The sequence below is a fragment of the Jatropha curcas genome, chromosome 4, assembly GCF_041381405.1.
Source record: "Jatropha curcas cultivar XTBG-Jc1 chromosome 4, XTBG_Jcur_1.0, whole genome shotgun sequence".
Taxonomy (NCBI): domain Eukaryota; kingdom Viridiplantae; phylum Streptophyta; class Magnoliopsida; order Malpighiales; family Euphorbiaceae; genus Jatropha; species Jatropha curcas.
The window spans coordinates 28,302,505-28,329,759 of NC_143154.1; the positions used below are offsets into that span (position 1 = coordinate 28,302,505).

General features: G+C 31.5%; 3 protein-coding genes, 1 long non-coding RNA gene and 1 pseudogene across 5 annotated transcripts; 2 read left to right on the forward strand and 3 right to left on the reverse strand.

Annotated features, from left to right (window-relative positions):
• Nucleotides 1-4,307: 4,307 nt before the first annotated feature.
• On the forward strand, nucleotides 4,308-5,867 carry EXPA5 (expansin A5). 2 transcript variants are annotated; one of them, XM_012229329.4, is made up of 4 exons: nucleotides 4,308-4,461; nucleotides 4,573-4,715; nucleotides 4,803-5,091; nucleotides 5,189-5,867. In XM_012229329.4, coding segments are annotated over exons 1-4 (744 nt in total). In that variant the 5' UTR covers nucleotides 4,308-4,459; the 3' UTR covers nucleotides 5,499-5,867. The 2 variants fall into 2 exon arrangements, with proteins under 2 accessions (XP_012084719.1, XP_089576431.1); XM_089720305.1 differs by lacking the exon at nucleotides 4,308-4,461 and having other exon boundaries at nucleotides 4,529-4,715.
• A 5,775-nt stretch (nucleotides 5,868-11,642) lies between these two features.
• LOC110010548 (pentatricopeptide repeat-containing protein At5g39680 pseudogene) lies at nucleotides 11,643-13,641 on the forward strand (annotated as a pseudogene).
• Nucleotides 13,642-14,168: 527 nt separating this feature from the next.
• Nucleotides 14,169-15,243, reverse strand: LOC105644079 (Calcium-binding EF-hand family protein). The gene has a single exon (XM_012229327.4). It carries the CDS (start codon nucleotides 14,794-14,796, stop codon nucleotides 14,197-14,199), a length of 600 nt encoding a protein of 199 aa, XP_012084717.1. The 5' UTR covers nucleotides 14,797-15,243; the 3' UTR covers nucleotides 14,169-14,196.
• Nucleotides 15,244-17,174: 1,931 nt separating this feature from the next.
• Nucleotides 17,175-18,257, reverse strand: LOC149497169 (uncharacterized). Its single transcript, XR_016320416.1, has 3 exons — nucleotides 17,757-18,257; nucleotides 17,601-17,659; nucleotides 17,175-17,509 (listed from the first exon to the last, which is right to left on the reverse strand). It is a non-coding gene; the product is annotated as an uncharacterized LOC149497169 (long non-coding RNA).
• A 5,286-nt stretch (nucleotides 18,258-23,543) lies between these two features.
• CDF2 (cycling DOF factor 2) lies at nucleotides 23,544-26,996 on the reverse strand. Its single transcript, NM_001308702.1, is given in 2 exon segments — nucleotides 23,544-25,315; nucleotides 26,725-26,996. Coding segments are annotated over 2 exon segments (1,557 nt in total). The 5' UTR covers nucleotides 26,956-26,996; the 3' UTR covers nucleotides 23,544-23,989.
• Between the last annotated feature and the right edge of the window lie 259 nt (nucleotides 26,997-27,255).

Sequence of the window (27,255 nt, forward strand, 5' to 3'; positions counted from 1 at the left end):
AAAAAAATTGTATGCTTGTTTCTTAGGTAATTGTCACCTTTACATCTGAAGTCCTTGAGAAGTTACTTCGTGCGCTCATTAATTGAATTAACTCTGTAACGCTTATATAATTTGTTGCTGGTTTCACTCACGAAGTGGGTATGCTTCACTAATGTTTGCTGGTGACCAGACCATAAGGAATGGGCGCATGACCCTTAATACCCTCAATTCCACAATGCAGATCTAGTAATGTTAGCCTGCATGTCTTTAGTACTAGCTAGTTGATTACTAACTACAAACTTACATATCATATCTGTTTACAGTGAATATGCATGATTAGAGGCGTAAACGAGTGAAGCCAAGTTCGAATCTGTCAGGCTTGAGCTGTGTTTGAAATTTAATGAGTCTAAAAATTTTAGACTCGAACTCAGAACGATAAAAGGTTAGGCTTGAGACTCGAGTTCAACTTGGATATGTACGATGCAATAGCATTTGAAGAAGGGAAAATTTCAGTATCTCCATATCAGGCTGGTTATAGTAGGTGGGGTTGGCATTTAATTGATTGGTGTGATTGTATTAAAACTATAAAAGAGTGAGTGAACAGTAAGGGAACAAACTTGTTCCATCACTCAATTTTGATACTGAGATACATGTGATGTGTTGGCTTGTGGTATTTCTTAATCAAGCATTAGCTGTATTCAGGAAGCATTTATATATGGTTGATCTCTGTGTAGTCAATTTAGGGTTCTGAGGTATTAATTTAGAGTTTGTGATATCTTTTATTATCTCTTGATAGAAGCTTTACATTGGCTAATAAATTTTGTTTCATATAAGCCTTTTTCACATGCCTCTTCATACCTAATTACATAATCAGTTAATCGTACATATAATTTTAATTTTATTTATACAGTATGTATCTCAAGTTAGGTACAAATACCATGAATGTCCAAATCAGGTTCTTTCTTGTGTTCCCATGTGTGAGTACTTGAAGTATACTTAGAATACATTTGTCACTGTCCATGCTCCCTGTGGGTTGCCTCTTTGAGACCATTGGTTGAATGTATGCATCAAAGTAATTGTTACGTTTTAATCAAATTCAAATTGGGAAAGTAGATTAATTGCTGAAATGGGTATTTTTCATATTTTTGTTTTTTGTTTTTACTTAATTTAAATGGCTGATGTTTCCGATTTATAAAATAGAACGAGTAATTGTAATTGATTGTATTTATGCGGAAGGTTATAGTGAATATAGCTTTCAAATAGCATTAATTGTACTAACGTTAACTGTGATAAAGTGATTATTTTTTCTTAACTAAATGTTTCGAATTTAAACTTTAAAAATAAAAATTGTCATAATATGTATAGCTTTTGCAATACTTGAATCGGACATAGTCAAAGGTTTTTTTTTTTTTTTTCCCCTTTTAATTTGTCATTTCTGCTTCTGGACTCCATGGTAAGTGAACATTAGAACCCGCCAGAGGGGTGCTCTGTGCTAGATTTTTAGATGGGTACTGTCTCCTACTTGGCTATAGCATATCTATTTGTACAATTTTCTATGTTCTATTAATTCATTTCCTATGAATAACTGGCATGAAAGACACTCATCATAATTAATCAACAAACCCTAATCTAAGCTAGATTCTTCTGCTTTAGGTTTCAAAATCCTATTCATAAACTTGAGTTCAGCAGACCAACTCTTTATGTGGGTATTTGTTAAAAAGAACAATCCTACAACCAAAGATCTTTAATACTAGGATTGAACTAATAAGCCTAGTGCTTGAATGCCTCAGATAGAAGTTACAAGGTTAAAACTCTGACAATTTTATTTTCCTTCTAAGCACTTCAATGCATCAAATATTTAAAAAAAAAAAATTGCATAAAGAGAGGGCTTTTACTGCATTGATAATTTTGCATAAAATTAGCTCAGTAATCAGAAAAGTATATTTAAAAAATGAAAAAAATTACAAGTAGTTCGTCCCTATTTTCTTTTTTAAATATATTAATTTGTTTTTATATTTTGCTTCCGTTATACTATTAGGTCATTTTATACGATTTTTACATCTTTTTCATTATGTCAACAAAAAAATACAAATGTCAAAATAAAGATACTAAAATATTACACCAGAAAATTACAATGTCATCCATATGGTTTGAAAAATATAATTAATCGGGCCCTGTATTTTTAAAAATAAAATGGATATTTTCGTCATTACATAATATATTTAATGAAAAAGATATAAAATTGAACGAAAAATCTTATAGTCATGCTAAAGTAAACAATGAAAACATTTTAACTTATTTCATAAAATATAGAGACAGAATAATTATACGTCGCAATAATGGAGATGGTATTATAATTTTATTGAGCCCCACTTAAAGAGAAGTCTCCAGTTCTATAATATATCTTTATGCAGTTTTAAGAAATCTAGGCAACACACGTGGTCTTATGATATGTTATTAGAATTTTGCTTTGTCAAAAATTATTTTCTGTAAACTTTTTGTATTTGATTGCAATATTAAAAATTTGTCGGAAGATATAATATTTTTAATTTATAGACTAGAAATATTCATGTTCATAAAAAAATAATATTTTATTTGGAAATGGAAAACACACTAACCCACGAAACTAACAATAACGATTATTGATTGTTGTTAGATATTTCAATTTTTGTTCTCTGTCAAAAATATAAAATTTCAAAATTTATTATTATTACCGTTGGAAAAATTTTATTTGAATATTAAACATTAGTCTAAATGATAGTTACATTTATATATACTGCTTGAAATATATTAATTACATAATTTACTTATCTAAATTGGATCTATGAGTCCATCAATTAGGGAAAAAAAGACGGAATAGAAAAGATATTTAAAAAACTTATATTTTCATTAATTTAATTTATGGTGAAACTATGGATCGAATCTATATAAGTCGAAATTTTTTTCAATTATTGCGTGGGTGAGCAACTTTTGGATATTTTTATTATATTTTTTTAAAATTAATGGCATTATTGTTTTTTGTGTTATATATGTTCTTTTTTCAATTTTTTTTCTTTTGATTTTATCTCTTGTGAAAAGGATTTTCAGAAGTTAGACTCCATGGATCGTCACTATCAAAAGGACCCAAAACCTCAACACTTGTACAAAAATCTAGAAAAAAAAATAATAATATGTCCATATAGAAGGGACAGCTTATATATACGTATAAAAGTATATTAATAATTGAAAGGCATGCATAGCCCATAATAAATATGAGATGCCTTTTCCCTCGAACTATAAGCTTTTCACAAGAACAATATCCATGTGCTGTTATATCCCACCATATGTCAACTTTAATGGATGGCGTTTAATTCCAAAAACCACTTGGATGCTTACAAAATCTATCTAGTTAGCTGCCTATACAGCTTAAAAAATTAAACTCTGCTCAACTCAGTTTATAATCTATACTTAAAAAAAATTACTTTTCTTAATCGAATTCTAATCATTTATCAATGAGTTCGGTAAGCAAGCTCAAATAAGTTTTTCGAATCGAATTTCGAATATCTTTTCTCATTTAATTGCATTACTGATTTTAAAATGATGTGTTCACCTATTATTTATGAGAAATGTCAATAATTTTATACATCATGTTGAATTGATTACTATTCTAAACTAATCAAAGGTAAATTAAGGTAAATGGTTCACTGAAATAAGCAGTAATTGTGAAGGTAAAAAAATTGGAAGTAAAAGTTATGGCTATATGTAGTACTCACGAATTAAGAGTATTGTCGTAGACCTACTACTACTTTTTGTCTTCATCTTGGAACCAGTACTAACGTTTAACTTGTTCTTGTGAGGAAGCGTTTTCTAGAACTGTTAAAAGCTTTTAAAGACTAGTTACAAAGACATTTCAAAGATACAACCAAGGACACTTTAAAGTTCTTGGCATGATGCAATGAAACAGCTACAACTTCAAAATTCCACACGGTTTTAGGTTTTTAAACCAAGAAAACCCACTTTGCCAATAAAAAAAATTCAAAAAAAATGTAACATTTTATTAATTAATTTTCATTTTATCAAATTCAAACGTGCAAGTTCACCATTTGAAATGATTCTAGTGAAGAAATGAAGTATTATACTATTAAAAGGGAATTAGGATTAGGTACGCTGTCTTCCTCTTATTTTTTATAAAGAAAGAACTTATAGGTTTAAGTCATTAGTTTAATAACTTTACTGCTGTGTTAAAATAAGCATGGAAAATTTATTTCTATAAAATTTAATTTCAGTCTTTCAAAAGTAAAAAACTACTTATTGCTTAATAAGTAATAACAGCTGCATGGTCCCAACAACAGCCTAAAGATTGTCAAATTGTCGATCAGGTTTTGATGTTGACTGACTTCTATTTATTCCCTTGAAGCACCCCCTCTTCATTTCCCACAAACCAAACAGACAACATTTTCTTTCTTTCATTCAAGCGCTAAAGCTTCATATATTATTTTAAATGTAAAACTCTGTCTATCACTTCCTTTTTCTTCTTGTTCTCTTCACCACTTTTTGCATTTTTAGGTAGCTTAATGTGTATTATATGCTCAAGAATCTACATGGTTTGTGCAGGAAATTAAAAATGGCTCCATTTTGTTTTCTTCTAGTGGGTTGGTTTCTCTCAATTCTCTCATCTGTTCATGCCTATTATGGAGGTAATTGGATTAATGCTCATGCTACTTTCTACGGAGGTGGTGATGCTTCTGGCACAATGGGTATGTAAAAACACTATCCATCTAAGATTTTTACTATTAAACTGAGTCAAAAACTCCTAACATGTGTATCTTTCTTTTGCGTTTTAGGTGGAGCTTGTGGCTATGGGAACTTATACAGTCAAGGATATGGAATAAACACAGCAGCTCTAAGCACTGCATTATTTGACAATGGATTGAGTTGCGGAGCTTGTTTTGAGCTAAGGTGTGTAAATGATCGACAATGGTGTCTCCCTGGCTCCATTGTAGTTACTGCCACTAATTTCTGCCCACCAGGAGGATGGTGCGACCCTCCTAACCATCACTTCGATCTCTCTCAACCTATTTTCCAACACATTGCGCAGTATCGAGCAGGCATTGTCCCAGTAATTTACAGAAGGTAATGTACATTGAATTATCGAGATTCGAATTTTTAATTACTTGCGTTATAAGACAGACCCTCGATTATAATTTTATTTATGTGGTAAAAATTGCAGGGTAAGGTGCAGGAGAAGTGGAGGGATTAGGTTCACAATTAATGGACATTCCTACTTCAATTTAGTGCTAATTACAAATGTGGGAGGAGCTGGTGATGTGCATTCAGTGTCAATAAAGGGTTCAAGAACAAGATGGCAACCAATGTCAAGAAACTGGGGGCAAAATTGGCAAAGCAACTCTTACCTAAATGGACAAAGTCTCTCTTTTCTAGTTACTGCAAGTGATGGACGTAGTGTGCTTTCTTACAATGTTGCCCCTGCTGGTTGGTCCTTTGGCCAAACATACACTGGAAGGCAATTTCGGTATTAACCAATAATTATATGGTTGGTACATTTAAGATGCAATATTAATTTTATTTTATCTATAATATGGATTAAATAACTATTTTATATATAGAGAGTGTAGTTTCGAAAAGCATATATTAATATATATATATGTTTATGGTCATTAATCTTGTAATTAAAGGGTCAAAATTTGTTACAAATTTGCCCTTTTCGCTGCCCTTAATTTTACTGTGATAATGTTTTTTTCAAAAAGAAATTTTACTATGATAACTTGTGGAGGGAGAAGATAAGCATTTGTACATTATTAAGTCATGTTTGGTTGATGTTATGCTATTATAAATTCTTTTTGATACGTGGAATATATTTTTGTGCAGTGTATGCACATTGAAATTAATTAATTTTTTTTTTTTTGGAATAACTTTAATGATCTGGCATTTCCGTACATCAATCTAATAAATTTAAAATTACTATTTCTAAAATAATCTCCAATAATTTAAATAAGAAATAAAATTTTAAATTCTTATCAATTGGTCTAACCCATTAGGCTAGTTATATCTTATAACAATCTAAGTAGTAAATCCAAAATCATTAGCAATTTGCAATTAGACGTCCCTATCAAAGAAGTTGCGTGTTTTAGGTGTGGGAAAAACAAGAACATGTTCCTGTGTTTGCCCTATTTAAGACTGTGATAATGACTGAACCAAAAAGAAGAGGTAAAAGTAAATTAATATCAAAACACCGACAAGGAAGGAAAGCAAAATAAATGGAAGGAAAGAACAGAGATATATATACATTCTGCTATCAACCCAAGCATTTGATGCACAGAGAATTGTCAGTAAAAAATTGCAATCCAGTAGAAAGTTGAAATGACAGTTGTGTTTTCAATAAAATGCATTTTTTAGAAAATTAAATTTATATTTTAATTCTCATGAAAAATTGAAGTTGATTGAATTTATATTTTAATTTTTATGAAAATTAAAATTACTTACCGTTTCAACTAATATATCGGTCGTGATGTTTTTTTCGTGATGTTTTTTTTCCGGTATATACATTAGAATTTTATTTTTCTTTCTTAATTGTTGCAATTAGCGCCGCTGATGCATATTGGAAAATGGCTTCCACTTCCATATATGATATGGTCGCTGGTCACGGAACGCCTTACGGCTCCTTCTATTGGATACGGTTGTATTCCATGCGTAGAATTTTGTCGGCAGGAAAATAGCAACCGTTGACTCGAGGAACCAAGATGTTACGTGGCATCAGCGCATTCAATCACGAGAAATCCGCAATTTATGCAGATGATTCTCACGTTTCGGCTTGGCCCCACGGAATCGCTGCCCAACTACACGTGAACTGTGGGACCGTCTCGCATGTGTCTCATTGTTTACGTTAGCCCAAGTCCTAATTTCTAACGAACTCCATCTAGTTAGTATGGTCTGTCCAGATTCTACGAGGTTGGATTAGATTCATTAGAATATCCCTCCAAAGGCTAGGTTTATTCAATCCTAACAAAATATAATTTAACATAATTAAATATATCTCTAGTGTAAATATTACACGACTAATTAAAAAAACACCTAAATTAATTTTATAAAAAGAAAAGAAGAGGCTCCAGTTTGATTTGAATAAAAAAATTTTAAATCATTTTGAATTAAAGTTTGTGATTTTTATCACTCAAAATAAAAAAAAAAAATAAGAAGAAGAATAATTTCAAATCAAAGTTGTTTCTTCATCATACCAATCAAGCTCAGCTGGAAGCAAAACGTACGAACTAAAATTGAGGAAGCAGAATTGAATGTCGTAGGACTTCAATTATTGTCACCGTGTCCATGTCACATAGCTTCTATAGTGTTCATTTCGCTAATTAACTACATCACTAATTGCTCTTGTTGTTGTTAATTAAGGATTTTTATTTAATCTTTTTCTACTATTACTTTTTTTTAGGAGTTGCTTTTCATTATTTACTTATTACTAGGAGTGGGTATTCATTCGGTTCGATTTGAACTAGGCATGGCCACCGGTTCGGTTCTAACCGGAACCGAACCGAAATCGAACCGTACTGTAGACGAACTGGAACCGGACCGAAACCGACGGTTCATAATTTTGAACCAAAACCGGCGGTTCAAGGGCCGGTTAAGGTTCATGTGGATGTTAAAATATGAATCGAAACCGGCCCGGAACCGGCTGTGAACCGGCGGTTCCGGTCCGGTTCGAACCGGATACACAAAAAATTGTAGCTTAAAATTTTTATAAAAAAATTTATATCAATTGATTTGATTGTAGTTGATTTGATTTATGGTGAAAAGAAGTAAAATGGTATATAAGTTATAAAAAGTTGTGAAAAAAATACACATTTTTTGACTTAATTTATATAAAAAATGGTACATGAATAGTTGATTTATATAAAAAAAATACTTTCAAGTGTACAAAAAAAGAGTAACGGATAGTTTTTGATATGATAGGTGTTTTTTATTTATTTTTTGGTAAAATAAATTTTATTCATTTTAATCATTTATTTACTGTAATTTACTAAATTATATAAGGGACAATTTGGAAAACTAATAAATGAGACACATGTATAAATATGATGAGTTGATGATTTTTTTATTTCACAATCAATTATATCCTAACTCTTCTCTTATTCTCAATCAAAATTCTCTCAAATTTCCATAGTTCATTATTTTTTCTATTGCTTTATTTTCCTTAATGTTGGAATTATCTATTGTTTATTTTTTATTTTCTTACATCCAATTCCAAATTCTTTCTCTAATCTCAAATTTTTCCATTCATAAATTTACTTCATTTGATTTTTTAAATAATTTTCTTAGTATTTGAAAATAATAATTTCCAACTCATTCCATTAATTTTATATTCCATTTATAGTTTTTTATATTAGTAAATTAGCAAAATTTGAAAATTTAATGTAATAATAGTTCTAAGTTAGTTAATAGATGTTTTTCTTTTAAAATTTATAATAATTCATTTAGTTAATAAAATTTAAACATTTTAAAATTATTATTTATTCATGAATTCGGAATCAAAATTTTATTATTTTTTTAAAAATTTGTGTAATGCCGGAACCGAATCGGAACCGTAATCTGAACCGTCGGTTCGCCAGAACTGTGCTGAACCGTGCTGGAACCGAAACCGGAGGTTCAAGGGTCGGTTCCGGTTCAAAATTTTAAACATCTCGAACCGGCGGTTCACTGAACCGGCCATGCCTAATTTGAACTAAGATGAAGATATAATGTCAATTCAATTAATATTTTGTTTGGTAAAATTAATTGATTTGATAGTTGTCAATTATTTTGCTATCATTTCATCAAACGTTAGAGGGGAGTAACATCTCGTGATCCATTCTTTGTAATCGGTTTTTAAAATTTTTCAGTTTTTAAAAATGTTTAAAAATCAAATCAAACAAAAAGTTTTTGGACAAATTTGTGTACAAAAATGAAAAATTAAATTAAACTCAACCAATCGGTTTTCCTGGACCCAGACAGTGGCCAGCCCTACTAATTGTTAGTATTAAAAGAGAGCCAATTGAGAGGATAAGTGGGCATTTGCACATTGCAGTGTGTCAAAGAATGTATGGTGAGACAAGAAAAGGGAACACCTAAAGTTGGGAAATTGGTGTAACCCAATTTGGCTAGTCGCTAATGGCTAGCGGCTAATAACATGGGAAAGTGATGGACTCTTCATGATAAGGGACTCTTGCAAGAGACTGCACTTCTTGTAAGAGACTGGATCCCTAACTTCCCCCAAAAAGTTAGCTCGTAAAGGAAAGACTGAACCCAATCTTATATACTGCATTGTGGGACGCATCATCTCTACCCCCATAAGACCTGACTGCCTCAGTCATCGTTCTGACGAACCCCATGAGACACCGACCCTACGGAACCAGAGCTTTGATACCAAATGATAAGGGACTCTTGCAAGGTACACAAGAGTACCTTGCAAGAGACTGGACCCCTAACTTCGCTCCAAAAGTTAGCTCATAGAGGAAGGACTGAACCCAGTCTTATATACTAGTCCAAGATGTACTCTGCGGCCAATGTGGGACGCATCACTTCATGTGCAAATCAACTTGTACTGACGTCAACATTGTTTCTTCATTAAATGTTTTGATTTACCGTCAGGCTCGATGGCCGAAATAACACTGCGGATTATATAACAGAAGTAATTCTCACTTGTACTTACTAAATGATGGAAATATTTGTGGTCGAAATACTCGAATTCGAGATTTTCCACTTTTACTTCTTCGTTAAATTTGTCCTTTAAAGATGAGATTGTTTCAAATATGGTGCAGGAGTTCAAGATTGATTCAAAATTTTTTTAAAATATTTTTTTTATGTAAAAAATTAATTAAAATGGCTCATTATAATATTAAAATAAATGAATGAAATATATTTTCTATTTATCCATTAGTAAATAGATTCACAAAAATATGAATATACTTTCATGTTTAACTTCATTTTTTATAATTTTTTTTTAATATTAGAGAAGGTGAATTTTACATTGTTGAAATTCTTACTCCAATGCAATTTTCTGACTTAGAGTATGGTGAAGAGTCTGGAATTAGATTATCACATCATTCAGAAGTGACGAACTTGAGATTGCCATCTCATTTCTTTTTGGCAATAATTATTATTTTAGGACCAATTGGATATGAAGTGATAGAAATATTGATTTGGTATATATTAGGCAGAATTAGAACACATGGATTATCCATAATAGTTACTAATAGTGATGGTTATAAGTGATTGATTGTTGTTAGGTTCATAATTTTCTTTAGCCAGATATTATTTTCAAGAAAGAAAAACTTATTTTCTATTCATTTCATATTATTTTCTTCTTAACAAAAAATAATTTCATTAAATAATTTTCTTTAAATATTCCATATTAGAAAATCTAAAAACTATTTTTCAGATAAATTATTTTTCGTAAATCTACGGAATCTAGATGTATTTTTCGTAAATTATTTCTATTGATCCTTTCATCTCTCTTAGTTTTATCATTTATATCTTTACTAATATTCTATCATTCTCTTTGAATTTATTTTTAAAATGAAATAAAATTAATTAAAAATTTTTCTAAATAGAATGGAGAAAAAAATAATCGGCATAAAAATTTATAATTGAAATAGAGGTTTGATATGTAGTGTTATTATTGATTAAATTTATTCATTTTAAATTCAGACCAAATACTTCTAATTGAAAAAAAAATTGTTCAAAACAATTGATTATAGAAAAATAAATTTTAATCACTAAATTGAAAATTAAAAAAATACTAATAAACTAATGGTGTAATTAATATCTATGAACTGTATTTGATAAGTAGTTCACTAATAGTTTAGCGGGCTAGAAATGTGCAATGAGTGTAATTGCGAGGAGGTCTGTTTCGGCCCATGTACGAATATGAAATGGGCTTCTACCATACAAAACGCAATTCAAAGATTCGTTCGAGGGCGTAATAAGATTCAGAAGGATTAAAATATCATATAATATAATAATATATAATATAATAATTTTAAAACTAAGTTATAATTAAACTTTAAAACTTTATCCCATGCGGCTCAGTTGGTAAGGGCACGTGGGAAAAGCCCCCGTGTTGGATTCCTACTAAATACACTTGCAGAAAGAGGCGAACAACATTAACAATAACTAAATCTTGAATTCTATTGGGTGATTCCTCGTGATAAGATTTTAATACCGGTAATTTATATAAAAAAAATTTAAATTTTAAACAGCATCACAGTGTTAACTAAATTAAACCTTTTGATAGTAGTGGGTTTGGGATTGTATCTCTTATTACAGAGATCACTAACGTGCAAGTGGTATTTGCACATAGATATGCTAATGAGCATCTCATTTTATGACAAATTTGGTGAAATGGTCTGTCTCATCACCTTGTTGATGCTATAGCCAATTAATAAACCACTTATCCATTTCAAAAAAAAAAATAAATAAATAAACCTTTTGATAACAAGAACATCATCTCGCGACACGGGTTGAGATGTTTCATCTAAATTCAGACCAAAGGGCTTGCTCGAGGAGATGGGTTTTAGTTGCTGTTTCCTTTAGTCAATAAAACGGTGCGTATAAGCTGAAAATTCAGTTTGGGTAAGTTTTTATGTATGTCCCACCAAATACTATGCGCCCCTCAATGCGCCATGTATATGTTCAATCCAAATAAGCTCGAAGAAGTGTCAGCCGATGCTGAAAGCCTTAAATTTGGTCGAACAATTTTATGCCCATTTAATCAATTACTAATCAAACCACCAAAAGCAACTCACTTGAGATGAATTCCTTGATAAATATTTATGCAAAATGTGATGAAGTTTTGATTGCAAGCAAATTGTTTGATGGAATGCGTAAAAAAACTGGTTTCTTGGAGTGCTCTAATGAGTAATGATTGGCTATTTACATAATAGGGTTCTTATTAGAAGTGATTAAATTGTTCAAAGATATGATATCTGGTGATAGTATTGACCCAAATGAATATATTTTGGCAATTGCTTTGGCTTCCTGTTCTGGTAGTAAAAGAGTCGAGGAAGGTCAATAATGTCGTAGCTGTATGTTCAAGACTGGACTGTCGTTTCATCAATATGTAATGTAAGGAATGCTCTCGTACATATGTATTCAAAGTGTTTGAGTTTCCAAGAAGATATGTGGATTTGGAATTTAGTGCCTGGAAATGATATTTATGCCTATAATTCAGTTTTGAGTGGAATTTTAGAAAAGGGTTGTCTGAAGGAGGGTGTAAAGATTTTGAGGAGGATGGTGAGTGAGAATGTGGAGTGGTATAGCGTCGCTGATGTTAATGTAGATTTGCGATTGGGTTTGCAAATGCATGACAGAGGTTGATAGTGATGCATATGTTAGCTTAGTACAATCAATATGTATGGAAGTGTGGAGAACCTTTAAATGCGAGAAGAATTTTTGATAGGCTGCAAAGTCGAAATACGGTATTGTAGACAGCAACCATTGCTGCTTATTTTCAAAATGGATGCTTTGAGGAAGCATTGAATTTATTTTCAAAAATGAAACTTGATAATGCAAGACCAAACAAATTCACTTTTGCCGTGTTGTGGAATGCTAGTGCAAGCTTGTCTGCATTAAGACCCGAACTTTCGCTACATGCATGTACTGAGAAGTCAGGTTTTAAGAATTAAGTTACTGTTGGAAATGCTTTGATCAATTGTATGCAAAGGGGGGCAACATTGAAGCAGAAAAAAAGGTATTTTCAGATATGACACATCGAGACACCATTACTTGGAATCAAATGATACATGGTTACTCACATCATAGGCTAGATAAGGAAGCTCTTCAGGTGTTCTAGTGTTATCTGGAGAAGGCAACCTAATTATGTAACTTTTATTGGAGTTCTCTCTGCTTGCAGTCATCTAGGTCTGGCGGAAGAAGGTTTCTAGTATTTGAACCTGTTGAAAGAGAGAGGTGTTGAACCTGGTTTGCAGCACTATAAATGTATTGTTGCCCTTCTGAGCAAGACTGGAAGACTTGATGAGGCTCAGAATTTATGAGGGCTACACCTGTTAAAACGGATGTTGTTACCTGGCATACTTCATTCATTGCTTGTCATGTCCATCGAAACTATGGTTTAGGAAAGCAGATTGCAGACCGGGTCTTGGTGATGGACCCTAATGATGTGGGAACATATACACTACTATCTAATATGTATGCCAAGACAAAGAGATGGGATGGAGTTGCCAAAATTCATAATTTGATGAGGGACAAAAGCATCAAGAAAGCACCTGATGTAACCTGGACAGAAATAAGAAATTTCACCCATTTTCATTGCAGAAGACATTAAACATCCAGAGCACGATGAGATTTATGAAAAGGTAAAAGGAACTATTGTCTATGATCAAACCACAAGGATATTCCAGATATTGGTTCAGTAATGCATGGTCTAGAGGATGAGCAAAAGGATCATTATCTATCACAGTGAGAAGTTGGCAGTAGCATATGGTCTTATTAGAACACCTTCAGAAGCACCAGTCCTTGTAATAGTTAAGGATGTGTGACGATTGCCACTTGGCTGTGAAACTTATTTCAAAGGTCACGAATAGGATTATAATTGTTAAAGGTCCAAATTGTTTCAATCATTTCCAAGATGGACGCTGTTCTTGTGCAGATAACTGGAGATAATTTATGTTACTATTCAGTTGTGCACATAAACAGCAATTTGCATTTTAGACAATATGCAGAGATTGCTGAGTTCATGTTAGCCTCCACGCCAACCTGATGGCATTGAAGATATTGAGGTCCCCAGAAGCATGATAAATTGTGTAAGTTGTTCAAATTAAATGTCTTTAGCACTTTGCATGTTTGCCTTAACTGTAAGTTGTTGCTGTTGCTTTTCATTAGAAATTGAGTATAAAGGTGTTACTTCCTTACAGGCATATAAGAGATTTTTTTGACTCCAGTAGCTCGAAATTGGATATAGATATGTGGCATCTTTGGTGGGTACGAATGTTCTATCAAAATATTGGTGAGTGAATTCATTTTCTCTACATAATTTGTTTTTTTTTTTTTTTTTTTTTTTTTTTTTTTGAGATATTCATCTTGATTTACTGCTTTATGGAAACTATACAGTGTAATTAGTATCACATAGAAACAACGACAAAATAATAATATAATAAGAGATATCTGAGAGAGAGAGAGGAGGTGCAAGATGTTTAAAATTGTGAGCTTTTGATATTCTCAAGCAGCGTAAAAGCTGTTCTCCATGAATTTTACAAATTCTCTAAAATCTATCCTTCCATCTTTATTTTCATCGGATGCTCTGATCATTTTTCTGCAATTCTCCAGCTTAAACCCTTCTTTCAATCCCAATTTGCAGAGGACTCTCTGCAACTCTTCTGCATCAATAAACCCATCTCTGTTATAATCAAAAACATCAAAAGCTTCCTTTATTTCCTCTAAGCTTGGTTCCTTGTCATCAAACAGCTGTGAAAGCTCATCAAAACCCATCGAATCCTTAAGCTTCTCGCTTTCTGCTCTGCATAAAAGTCCTAAATTACCCATCACCATCTCCACCTCTTCCCTGCTGATGTTCCTATCATCTATCTTGTTATCAAAGCAAGAAAAAGAATCTTGATTTTTCTTCTCTTCCCACACCTTGGAATTACTGAAACTAAGTTGGGATATAATATAGAACCAAAATCTTGAAAAAAATTTCTGTACGCCACTGAACTTGTTGCAAAACACACCAAATAAAAGAATGTCCAGCAATGTAAATGATATATCACTATATGATGCTTTATGCTGGTTTATCAAGAAGCTTGATTTATCTTGAGCCATGGCCGACTATATGAATACGAGAAAAAAAAAATACAAGTTTTAAGTTTTGTTCTCTTCCAACTAGAGGAAATGAAATATGCTTTTAGCTTAGGAAAGAAGGCAAAACGGAAAGATACAAATATTTGCAGGAGTTTGTCAAAGAATGAAATGGGAGAGAGGAATTTATTTATAGGAAACAAATGTAAGGAATTTAGTCGGTATTTGAATGCATCAAGGTCAGCCTTCAAAGGAGGTGGAGGAAGGTGCTTGTGTAGTGCAGCAGCCATTTAAATATGGGAAGGTGCAAGAAAAGAAGAAACATAAAGAAATCGCCAAAACACTCCTAGCGAAGTTTCTCTACTCCTGCATAATTGGAAATTTTAGCTGGAGTCTTTTTCAAAGAAAATAAGTGGGTATTAGGTTAGGTTAGGTTAGCTGCTTTCCTTCTATTTTTTTTGTTCTTGTCTTATATCTAACTGAGTAATTGACAATAACCAAGAATATGCTTTTTTTTTTTTTTCATATGGGCTTTGTCAATTGACGGTAACATATATACATATTTGAAGTTTCTTGGAAAGAAGAAAATGAGTGGGCTGCTAGTTCTTGGCTTGCATTTTCCATGTCTTTGACTTTATATAATCAGTGCAATTTCCACGCAGTAGCCTTCCTGATGTGAACTTTTTTAGACGTTAAAAAAGGTGTCTACTGGTGAATAACTTGTGGGAAACATTCACCTATTTGTTTCCTTTGTAAATTCGTGGAAAATCTTACGAGTCTCTCAGGGTCAGGGGTATATTTTGTTCTTCTTAAAAAAATAAATGTTTCTCTAGTTTGAAAAATCTTATTAATAAATAATTAAATATAATTTAATAATATTTTTTAAACATACATTTAAAAGTACACGAGTCTTTAATGAAATTTAAATTTACTTTTTATTTTTATAAATAAAAAATTCAAATTACTTTTCATTTTCTTTTTCCTATCAAATATCAAATGGATATGGTCTTTGTTAAAAGAACTAAGTATTGGTCTTTCTCGCAATTCAAAAACTATAGAATTCCTCGTTCAAAGTATAAAAATATAAATAAATAATTATAAAATTCCAACCAAATACTTCTTTGCTTTTCTAAGTTATAAATATACACAGATAACTGTTATGTTTTTTTTTATACATAACAGGTTTACTGGACCAGGATAATTTTGTGGGCTATATAGCAGCGGCAGTCTTTCCCTTTCAATAATATCACCAAATTGATAATAATTTTTGTGGTGGAGAGAACTCGAACTTAAAACATTTTACTTTCTACATTTTTTATAAAAGGTAGAAAGACCAATCAAATTACACTTGATTGGCAGAAAATTATTTCGTTTGAATATAAAAATCCTTATAATATAATAAATATTATGAATCCTTTGCAAGTACGTAATTACAATAAAACTAGATAAAATACATTTAAATTGTAATTGCAATAGGTATAGCTCCAAGTAATTACAACTATATATATATATATATATATATATATAATTTGTTTCTACTTTTGTAATTGTTCAATATACGTATAATATGAAAATTTTAATATATTATTCATATATCTTCATAGATTTCATAATTATTGTAAAATTTCAAATTCATGATGATATCATCATCATCATCATCATCATCATTTGTCTTTGAGCTGGATATTTTGCTAGATTGGGTCAAACCTTTATATGATGGGCCCTTTCCTGAGCATTACTGTCTATGACAACTAAGCCCATTTCAATTCTATAGCCCAATCTTAAAATAGAAAAATCAAGGGCAGGACTGGGTATGGAAGAAGAGGGCCTGGTTTACCTTTTGGGCAGGCCTTTCTGAATGGCCTCTTAGCACTATCCATGAGACCAATAACACACCAATGGCTACATAAAATTCAAATACCCTTTTTAGCTTAATTAAACTTCTTTTCTTTTTCTTTTTCTTTTTTTTTTTTTTTGGGTTTGGAGTTTTCTTTTTTTTGCTTAGAACTTGAATGCAAAAATGTAAACTTGATGTGTTAACCTGTTTTTATAACATTAACAAAAAGTTAAACAAAATATATATTTTTCCCTCAATTTTTTTTAAATAGCAACTCAATCAACAATGTTAAAAATATTTGCATTGTATGTGTATCCATTCAAGGTAAAGACTAAATAATAAAAAATTATAAATTTTATGAAATAAATTTCATACTTGAAAGTTAAATTTTAAAAAGAAAAAAGGTTTTTTTTTTTTTCCTTGCTATCAAATTCTCTTTGGTAAATCACCAGTCTACTTGCCTAACCCCACCTTTTAGAGGCCCAAGAAGAGCTTCTTTCCTAACTTTTATAATGCAGCAGAGCTAATTTATAATGCGAGGAAAAAAGCACAAGAGAAGAGAACAGACAGCAAAAGTTTGCTCATAATAATATAACATCAAGGATCTTATTCATAAATTACAGTTTAGCAAACTATAAGAAGACTAATCATCATAATATCGAAACATTACTTCTTTTTTTTTTTTTTTTTTTTTTTGTTTAAGCGATTTTGTTTCGCTAAACAGAAATTAAGAAAAAAAAAGAAAACACAAGAACATAAATAATAACATATTTTAGTATATGATTAAGTCTTCAATCAGAGTTGTGGAGGAGGTATAGGGCCAGTTTTAGGATTAGTATTTGGCCCTGGATCTTCATAATCCGCTGTTTCAATTATTTCCCTTGCTTTTCCTACGATTTCCTAGAAAACAAACAGAAGACAACAAAAAAATTTATAATAATGAAAATAAAAAATCAAAAAGGAGGCAAAAACAAAGATTAAAGAAACCAACCTCCGGCTCAACAGAAGAATCTCCAACTTCAACTGTCTCCATCACTTTTCTGCTAGAACCTTAATTCGTAAAAACAAAAGCATCAAACAAAAGCACTAAAGAAAAGAAAATTCCCACAAGAGAAAAAGAATAAGAAGCAAAAACTTGGAAATATACCATGAGAGAAAGAGAGGACCAGAAAAGCTAAGACAAGAAGAGATTTGAGAAAATGAGACCGACCCATTATTTCGTGCACGGTATTGGGAAATGGGTAGGCTTCAGATTTTAAGGACAGATTTTAGGTTTCTAGGGAATCACCTTAGCAACAGATCCAAGGAGGCGACCTTTTAATACCAATTTTGCATATGTGTATATGGAATCAGATATATATATATATATCTATATATAGATAAATATATATATATATATATATAGTAGAATTTGGCAGTTTACAGAACCAATATATATTTATAAATGAGCCAAAAAAGCTACAATAAGAAGTGGGTGTTTATTTTTCCAGTTCAGTTTAGAGTGTGCAGAGAGATATCCTATTTATACCCAATACTTAGAACCCTTTAAGAAACTGAATTTGTTTACTGCAAGAAATTTTGAAAAAAGAAAAGTTTGATTTATGGACTTCTTGGATTTGGAAGCTATATTTTGATGAAGTTAGTGATGGGCTGATGGGAATCCTAAAGGCTAATTGAAGTCTGATCTTATAATTAATATTAAAAAGTTTTTATTTAATTATTATAATTATTTTTTAACTTTATTTAGCAGTTGCAGTCGTCATGCTGTATCATTTTCTTATTTTTATTATTGTTTGCAGCTGTTCTTATTATCTTTTTTTTAATGATCTTTATTCCTTTCCTTTTCACAATGTTTTTATTTTCTGGGTTGGTTACAGGCAGGATTTTGTCTGTTTTATACTTATCTCTGCAGGCCATTAGTGCATTCTTAAAAACATATTCAAAAATTATATTAATGTCATAGTCTGAAGTTAGGACCCCTAAATTAATGCACACAATACAAATTCAGTTCATTTTCAATTAGCACACTTTAATATTTTTTGGCTACTAAAGCTTTGTCTAAATTTGTTTTGTGAAAATGTACTGCCTATAATTAGAGGCTGTATTATGAAAGTGACATTTTTTGGGGGAAGGATGTCTCGTAAATTTCAAATTTTCTCTCTTTTTTTTTTATTATCTACGGGTATTTCCGCCTACTACACTGGGATTAAATTCTGCTCGTGTTGGATTTGCCTACTGAGGGATAACGCGATTCAAGCAAATATTTACTTTATTTATAAGAATTGAATCATCGGCCTCAATTAAAGGATAAAATTGTTGAACCACTCGTCTTAACAACCGTCAATAACTTTCTTTTTTTGTTATTATGCCCATTTTGGTACTTTTGGGCCCTCAAACTTTTATTTTTCACCAAAAATCTCTTTATACATTTTTTTTTCCTTTCATTTTAGCATATATTTCATTTTATAGTCCTCCAATTAGTTAGGACCCCGTATTGAAAATTACAGAAGAAGATGCATTTTAATTTAGTGCTTACATTTCAGGGGAATTACAATAAAATACCAAATATATAAAAAAAAAGGAAGATATGTTTCCATCTAGGGATTAAACATTATGGAAAGTGTTAATATAATATTAAATATTACAACTATGCAAGCTAACTAACTAATTAGTTAATTCTAATCTTTTAATAATAGTTATCCGATTTTAAATGTTAATATAATATTAAATAAAAGAATAATTAATCTAGCTATAGCAATTCCCTTCAAACAATGCTTGCTAAATTGAAGCCACTAACAATGCATTTTTTCATTCTCATAAAATAAAAGTCAATTATTAAAAATATATTTTTCATATGTCAACTTATATCCTTAAAACATAAAATTTGTAGATAAAAAGAAGTTTATTAAAGTAAAAGCTTACTTGCTCTGAAATCATGGAAAAGGAAAATGGTTAGTTGACCTTTTTATTTTTTGTTTTTTTTTTTTTTTTTCTTAGTTGAGCTTTATTTTCAATTTGATGGCTACTCATTTTTGTTTGTTTGTCTAGAGTCTACCCTAAGCTTTTTATTTAGCCTAATTTTAGGAATGACTCTAACAAGTCAAATGCTAAAACATTATTGAACAAAGACAAAAACATTTATTAATTTCTCATTTCTCATCATGTATTCTTTTTCTTTTTCTTTTTCTTTTTTTGCGAAAATTCATATATTCTTTTTCTTTTGAAATAGAATTAATTATATATATGACTAGACGGTACTCAAGGTAGTTGTCTCTCTCTCTTTTAAATAGCAAATCTCAGAAGGAGACACGACAACAATCAAGGATGATGAATAACACTCACTTCATCATGGGGAATATAAGAAGGGAAAATAATAAATTAGTCCCTAAGTTTATAGTTAAATTAAAGTATAATGATATTTATTTTTCAAAAATTAACTATGAGATCTTTAAATTATAATTTTATTAAGATGTCCTTTGATCCAAAATAGAGAAATCAAAGCGTTAACAAAATCATAAGTTAGAAACCGTATTATTAGTTTGATAATAATTTAGGGACCAATTTTTTATGAATTGCTAGCTAAAATATGTTATTTTGGATCGAAATATCAATGTAAACAGAATCATAAGTTATAAACTTCATAGTTAGTTTTTGAAACTATGTCCATGTAATACATAAATTAGAACCTATGTCCATATAATACATGTCTAATTAGTTGTCCAATAAATTCAATTAGGGCCAATTTTAATAATAAAATGGAAGTCGTTGAGAATGTTTAGATAATATTTTGAGAGCATAACTAAAGGATTTAATTTTCAATATAGAGATAAGTTGAAAATAAGGTGTCATGTGAAATATTAAATTTGAATTGTCTAAATCCGGTTTATGATTCACTCATGAATCAAGCGAGTGAAAGTTTATTTATTGTTAAAATAAAGGTATTTCTAACCATACACGTGAGGAAAAATAATAATAATAATTTTTAAAAAAAATTCACATTCTCAATTGTTTGATTCGTTAACGATACTATAGACGTGTTTACACAAGTTAGTAGAGATGAGATATCTATATTTTGATAAGATGGCATGCCGAGTATTAATCATGAAAACTGTCCACGCATGCTAAATTGCTAATCATGTTCCTGGGTATATTGGATTAAGACATTTTACTCATGGGAAGTGCTATACAAATTAATGTACTCGTGTTCATAACATTGGTGTAATATATAACGGTTGAATACATAATTTACTCCCTAAAATTTAACAAAAGAAATCAAATCGACCTTGTGAAGTTCTACTTCTCTTTTTATAATAATTTCACACCTCGTTACGCTAGAAGCAATAAACTCTTAAGGTTTTTGACTTTCATATGTAAAATATTGATTTGATATGTGGATATAACTCAATAATTTTCACATTGTTAATTATTCAATAAATATTTAATCGATCAAATTTTATAAATTAAAGTGTTAATTAGGTCAATTAAAATGTTTAACAAGTGTACTTTTATAAGTTGAAGTGTTCAATAGTTCAAAATGAAAATTGAGGATGTCACAAAATTTTTTGCAAAATGTACAAGATTATTATGTATTAAGCCTACTTATAACATTTGAAGGGATTCATATTTATTAATTAAGGTCCAATCTCATGTTTTAACTCTAGTCAACTCCACACGATTAAGTGTTCATGTGGGTTTAATTGCATAATTTAGAGTGCTAATCATATGTAAACTAGCTAGATGCTTATGCATATATGTGCATAAGCATGTGAAATTCTTGGAATGCCTTCCATGTGCTCCAAATGGGAAGCATAAGCATGACATTGTAAGTAATACAAGTTGGAGAATTTTTCTTTTTAAATCTCACTCCATTAGTTTACCTTTACACAATTAATTATTTAATTGTAATGTTAGAATGAAAAGCATAAACAAATAGAGTTGATGTTTTTTAGCACACTGCTTTAGATGTAATAACTAATTATACTAATAAGTTAGGTGTTATTGCACTTAGCTTGGGTGGCAAAGCCAAGTTGAAAGTGCCTTTCTTTCTAGCCAAAATTGAAGCTTTTTGTTTAGCATCATTTTGATTTAACAACCATTACAAAGGCCATATTGTTTTATTTATTATTATTATTTTTATTTTTCTAAGGATAATGGATCTCAGAGTCATCATGCACTACTAACCCTGTAATCTGTTTGGATACTTAGAAAATCCAAATAACGTATCAGAAAAAAAAAAAAATTATTTATCTGTTTCAAAATATAACTCGTTTTAAATGTTTTAAAGAGTAATCAGTGATGTTTTTCTAATATTATCCTTATTTATATTAGATAAAATAATTATGTTCATGAATTACTTTTAATTTCGAGATAAAAGGGTAATTTAGTCAAATTATCATTGATTTTGTCGTAACTTTTGAATCTTTGAATGTTTGTAAATAATTTTAATTTTAAGAATAATATTCCAAATTCTAATATAAATATGTTATAATCACCTATGAAAATCTCGGAAAATATGAATAGATAAAATATTAATTCATTTTTTATCTAAATAATTGTTTTGTTTAGTTATTAAGTATCAATCTTTTTATTCTTATTTTATAATAATGAGTATCTAATTTATTAAAATTAATAGCAATTTGAATTTGACATCATAATTAGATTGCTTTTTGCAAATTATTCTTCAAATAATTTCTTTCTTTCTTTCTATTTATTTAATTAGAGAAGAGTTTAGCAATTGAAAAATTCAAATTTATAAACATAAAAAGATCACCTCCTTTGATGGTCTTCTAAATTATTAATTTCTTTAATAATTTTCAGATATATGTTCATTTTAAAAAGGAGGTAGAAAAATTTTCCCTCCACCCAAAGGAGGAAGGAAAAGGACACAGAGGAAGGAAAGGGAAGCCAAAGAGAGAAAGCCAAGAAATTTAATGGCATCACGTGCATTGGACCCCACAACAACAGCTAGCTCGTGGCAAATAAAAGTAGTGGCCAAACTTTGCCTAAGAATAATTTTCAAAAAAAAAAAAATCTAAATGTCCTTTCGATGGACCAAATCTTGCAACTTGTTCGCTAAATAGGAGTTCAAAAAAATGACAAACAAAATTAAAACTAAAATTCACTTTTTTTTTCTTAATGGATATATTTACAATTTAATAACGAAAATTCAGGGAAAAAAATAAAATAATATAAATAGTGAATATTTTTAAATGACTCTATAAAATAAATAGGTATAAGTGATTGAAAGGTCGTCAAATATGTAATTCAATCATTAGATATAGATAGCTAGTCTAATTCGTATTAATAGTAAAGATAATAAAATGTCTATTATAAAAAATCAATTTATTAAATAAGAATAAAAAGGGGCAAAAAAAAAAAAAAAAAAACGTAACAAGAAAATAAGAGGGGGAAAAAGGGTAGAGCTTTAGGATAAAACTTTCAACCTTTTGATGCTGGCTGTTTGGATTCTTTGGGTATAAAGAAAAAGAAAGGTGCCTGACTTTTTGCTGATAAGAATTCAAGTTTATCTGCAAAAGAAAGGGCCTACATCAACTTTTCTGTCTCATAATTTAAGTGACAAGTCCCTACCTTTTTCTCGGTATGTTTACATTTCACTTCTTTGGCTTCATTCAATTAAAATTAACTCAGTTCTTGGATATTTTCTTTATTTATTTATTTGATTTTCTCATGGAAATTAAAAAGACAAAGGAAGAGTCTTCACTTCTGTAGCCTGTCATTGCTGCTGCATTTATTTCATAAGCAAATCTAATATAGCTGATGACAGTTGACATTAGCTATCTGATATCTGTATCTGAAATTTCTCAGATTCAGTATGCAATTATATCTTGACCTTTCAAAAAAGGTTAGGACAGAACAGAAGATACCTGCTCTGTCTTTGGCAGTTTGATAATAATAATGAGGAGAACAGAACAAATTCCAACAAAAAGGAGCTGGATTTTCATTTCCCAAATTTATTTTAGTACAAATGGGACTTATGGTTGCACAAAGTCACAAACTCAACTTTGCCCCTAAGCTCTCAATCTCTTAACATTCTATATATAGATCATATATAAATAAATAAATATGTACACGAACTTGGCTAACCATCTACCCGAAACAAAAAGCATCTGCCTGGACTGGCAACCAACCAAAAAAGATGAATAGTTCAGTACTTCAGTGCATGGCTACTTCTCCTAAGCTATGATGGCTTTCTAGTTCCTATGCTCTTCCTCTTAACATGACTGCGAAGATAAACGATACTTACAAATGAGGCCTGTAATTAAATACGACCCTTTAGTTTACATAGCTGGTCCAAATTACGCCAATCTGTTTGCAGCTCAAGGATGTAAAAACAAATTTCAAGTTTGTATGCTACCCGAATTACAAACTCTCACGGAACTTGAGTGATCGAGACAATGCTGCAGGATTGGCGTTTAATAGTGGAGAGGCTTCAGTTGTGCGATGCTTTTCATCACCTTTTGACTCAAAGGCCTTAAATAATCCTCGCCCGCCAACAAAATCAACCTTGTCATTCGTAATCCCAAGTGTTGTCCATATGGAACTTTTTGCAGCTTCTCCAGGGTCATCAATCCTCAATGTTTTTGGAATCCAAATGCATCTTTCAGCATTATTTTCTTTTCCTGGTTCTTCTCCAGAGTTGTTTGGTTTTTGCACGTTCTCATCCCTTGAATGCTTCCCCAAGGTTGGAGAGTTAGGTCCAGAGCTCGTTGCAGTTTGGGTTGCAGTTTGGTTTGGAGAAGACGGTTGAGGAATCCATGGCATGTTCCAAGTGCCTGGTACGGTGCAACCCCAATAAGCTGCTGTAGGATAGAATGGCATAGGAAATCCTGGAGGGCAAAAGGCAGGTGGGGTTACCGGCGAAAGACAGGTGGCCGAGCTCCACTGAGCTGAATTCCAAGGATAAGGCCAGGGAGTGCCAGGAAAACACGGTACCTGAGGTTGAAAGCTCTGGCCATTACGTACCATTGTCTCTTGTGACCCAATTTTGTTTGCATCATCCTTCGAATTTGATGCCATTACTGAAGGTCCGTTTGAATTATCATCCCCTTTTCCTACACCTCCATAAGAAACAGGAATCCTTAATGCTTCAGGCTTATGAAACCCATTTCTTGGGCTATTCTGCATAGTTTTTTCTGCAAGATTTAACACAGAAGCCATTGATTCATGAAGTGGGGTATCTGAGCCAAAGGTGAGGACTGTTCCATTGCTTTTGAGTGCAGGATGGTGAACACCATTTGGAATATCAGTCCCAACATTCTGGAGAGCTTCAGAGACAGTTATGTGACGGTAATGAGAACCTGAGTTCTTGTTTTTACGACGACCAGCACCAACCGGCACATTCCTCATAGTCCCTCCAGCTGTCCAGTATCTTTGGCAATTCTTGCAGAAATGTCGTGGTTGATTCACATTGTAATTATTATAGTAACAGAATTTGGTATCCATGCTATTACAGCGAGGGCATGGAAGGATCTTGTCAGGTTTTTTTGGAGTCTTTTCTTGTGAATTGCTTGTATCACTCTGTTCTTCCTCTGTCTTTGAAGTTTGTGAAGTGGAGTTGTCTTTCTCAACAGAAGATGTTTTAGGGTTGTCACTTATCCCTGCATCCGGATTTGACGACTCTTCTGCAGTCACAGTCGGGGTTCCATTTTCCTGTTTACTCTCCAGTGGTGTTTCTCCACCTGCATCCTGAATTGATCACAACAACAATTGGGAAAAAAAATTGGTATCAACAGCTAGTTCCCAAGAAAATAAATGACACTTGCACTTTGCTTGGAGAAGTCATTTTTAAGACAACTAGAAAATACAGATGCATAAAATGAACACAGGTATAAACAAGAGAAGACATGCTAGAAGTTAAAGCTAATATGCAAATGCAACGCAGAAAAATCATCACCAGCTACCAAGCTTGGTTCTTTACAAGACAGTAAGACACTTGGGTTCAATCTGATCTTGATTTTTGCAAACAAGAGCCTAATGAATTGTTGTGAATTCTGACTTATTTGTTCCATGACCACTAAGCCTATAATATAATATTATTTCCCCATTAACTGCTAGTTGAATCTTAACTCATTCTATTCCAATCACCTAGAAGGAACAAAATGGGTCATATCTTCTGGCACATCAAAATTGAAATAAGCTCTTAGGTATGTCAAGATTCAAGCATTTCTACATCAGAATAGCAAAGTTAATGAATGACAAGCAGTTGGATTTTGCATTGAATTTGTCATGTAGCATAAACAGATCTTTTCTTTCCTAAAACATCGGTAGAACCAAATGGAGCACAAAAACAGGCCATTACTTTTTCCTTAAATTGGAAGATGAAACAACAATTTAGTTGGTGGTCACTTTCTATGAGAATATATTGACAGATAAATTGATCTAAACAATTCCTAACAACAAGGAAGCAAGCACATCCACAAATAATCACATGCCCATTGAAAAGTAATATTTCTGACTGAAACATTTACAAGGAGGCGATAAGTAGAGGTAGGTGAACAACATGCAGCACCAAACCCTATTTACAACCTAAATTATCAGGAGAACACCGATACCAGCCTATACATAATTCAAAATAGCAGCCAAATTTTGAACAAGAAAATAAAAAAAGAAGAACGAAGAAATATTGGGCTTTCCAAAAAAGGCACGGATGGAAGAAGTAAAACCATTGAAGATCTAACTCCAGCTAGTAAAAACATTATCTAATTGAATGACCTCCAATCAAATAATGATTTTGCTGGGAGTCATCCAGCAAGTTCCTTTAAATATATAAAAAACCTGCAATCTCCAAAAGAATCAAGATTTGCCCTAAGAACATAAACCAAATATATTGTTAGATACTAAATTGCTTATAGTTATAGAAATCAAATATTCTCAAACATGGGCTATTAAGCATCCGGAAACTGAAATCCAAAAAATAGATAAAAAGACACATCAAAGGTACAGAAATCAAATTACCCAAGTCAAAACAGGTCCTAGAATTCAACTTTATCCATAAATTAAAATCTACCCATTAACACTTCCAATCTTCAGAAATGGGTCAATCAAAAAAATCGAAACACCCCAAGTACCCAATCAAGTAAAATCAAAATCAATACCTTATCACTTTCTCTCTCTTCTCCATCTCCTCCTTTTGTATTGCTCTCTTCGAGTGAAGAACTTGCACAAGTTGGACGGTCCTGATCTTGACTATCATCATCCATAGAAATACTACCACCACCACTAGTAGCAGCAGAAGCAGTACTAGTACCAGTACCTCCATGAGAGATCTCTGGCAAAGGAATCGTCTTTCCAAATAGCTTGATTGCCGGGTCTTTTGGCTCCGACATTTCTGCTGCTCTGTTCTGTTTTTTTCTCTCCCTTTCTCTCTGCTCTTTTTTTGTTTTTCCTTCGAAGTTAAACCAAAACTGAACTAAAAATTAAAATTAAAAATAGAAAAGTAAAAAATTTGCCAATAAAGCTTTAAACTTTCTAGAGAGAGAAAGAGAGATCTGACGGAGAGAGAGTGTGTTTTTTTGTGTCTCGAGTCAGATTGCTTTGTGTTCTACGTTTTTGATCCGTTTTAGGCAGGTAGGTGTTGCCACGTCAGCAACAAGAAGCGATTCTTAGCCACAAGTTTTCTTTGTGGC

Coding starts and splice junctions, on each gene's coding strand:
- EXPA5 (XM_089720305.1), top strand. CDS start 4,544: ATGCTCAAGAATCTACATGGTTTGTGCAGGAAATTAAAAATGGCTCCA. Junction 4,716..4,802: donor TGATGCTTCTGGCACAATGG/GTATGTAAAAAC, acceptor TTTGCGTTTTAG/GTGGAGCTTGTGGCTATGGG. Junction 5,092..5,188: donor GTCCCAGTAATTTACAGAAG/GTAATGTACATT, acceptor TAAAAATTGCAG/GGTAAGGTGCAGGAGAAGTG.
- LOC105644079 (XM_012229327.4), bottom strand. CDS start 14,796: ATGGCTCAAGATAAATCAAGCTTCTTGATAAACCAGCATAAAGCATCA.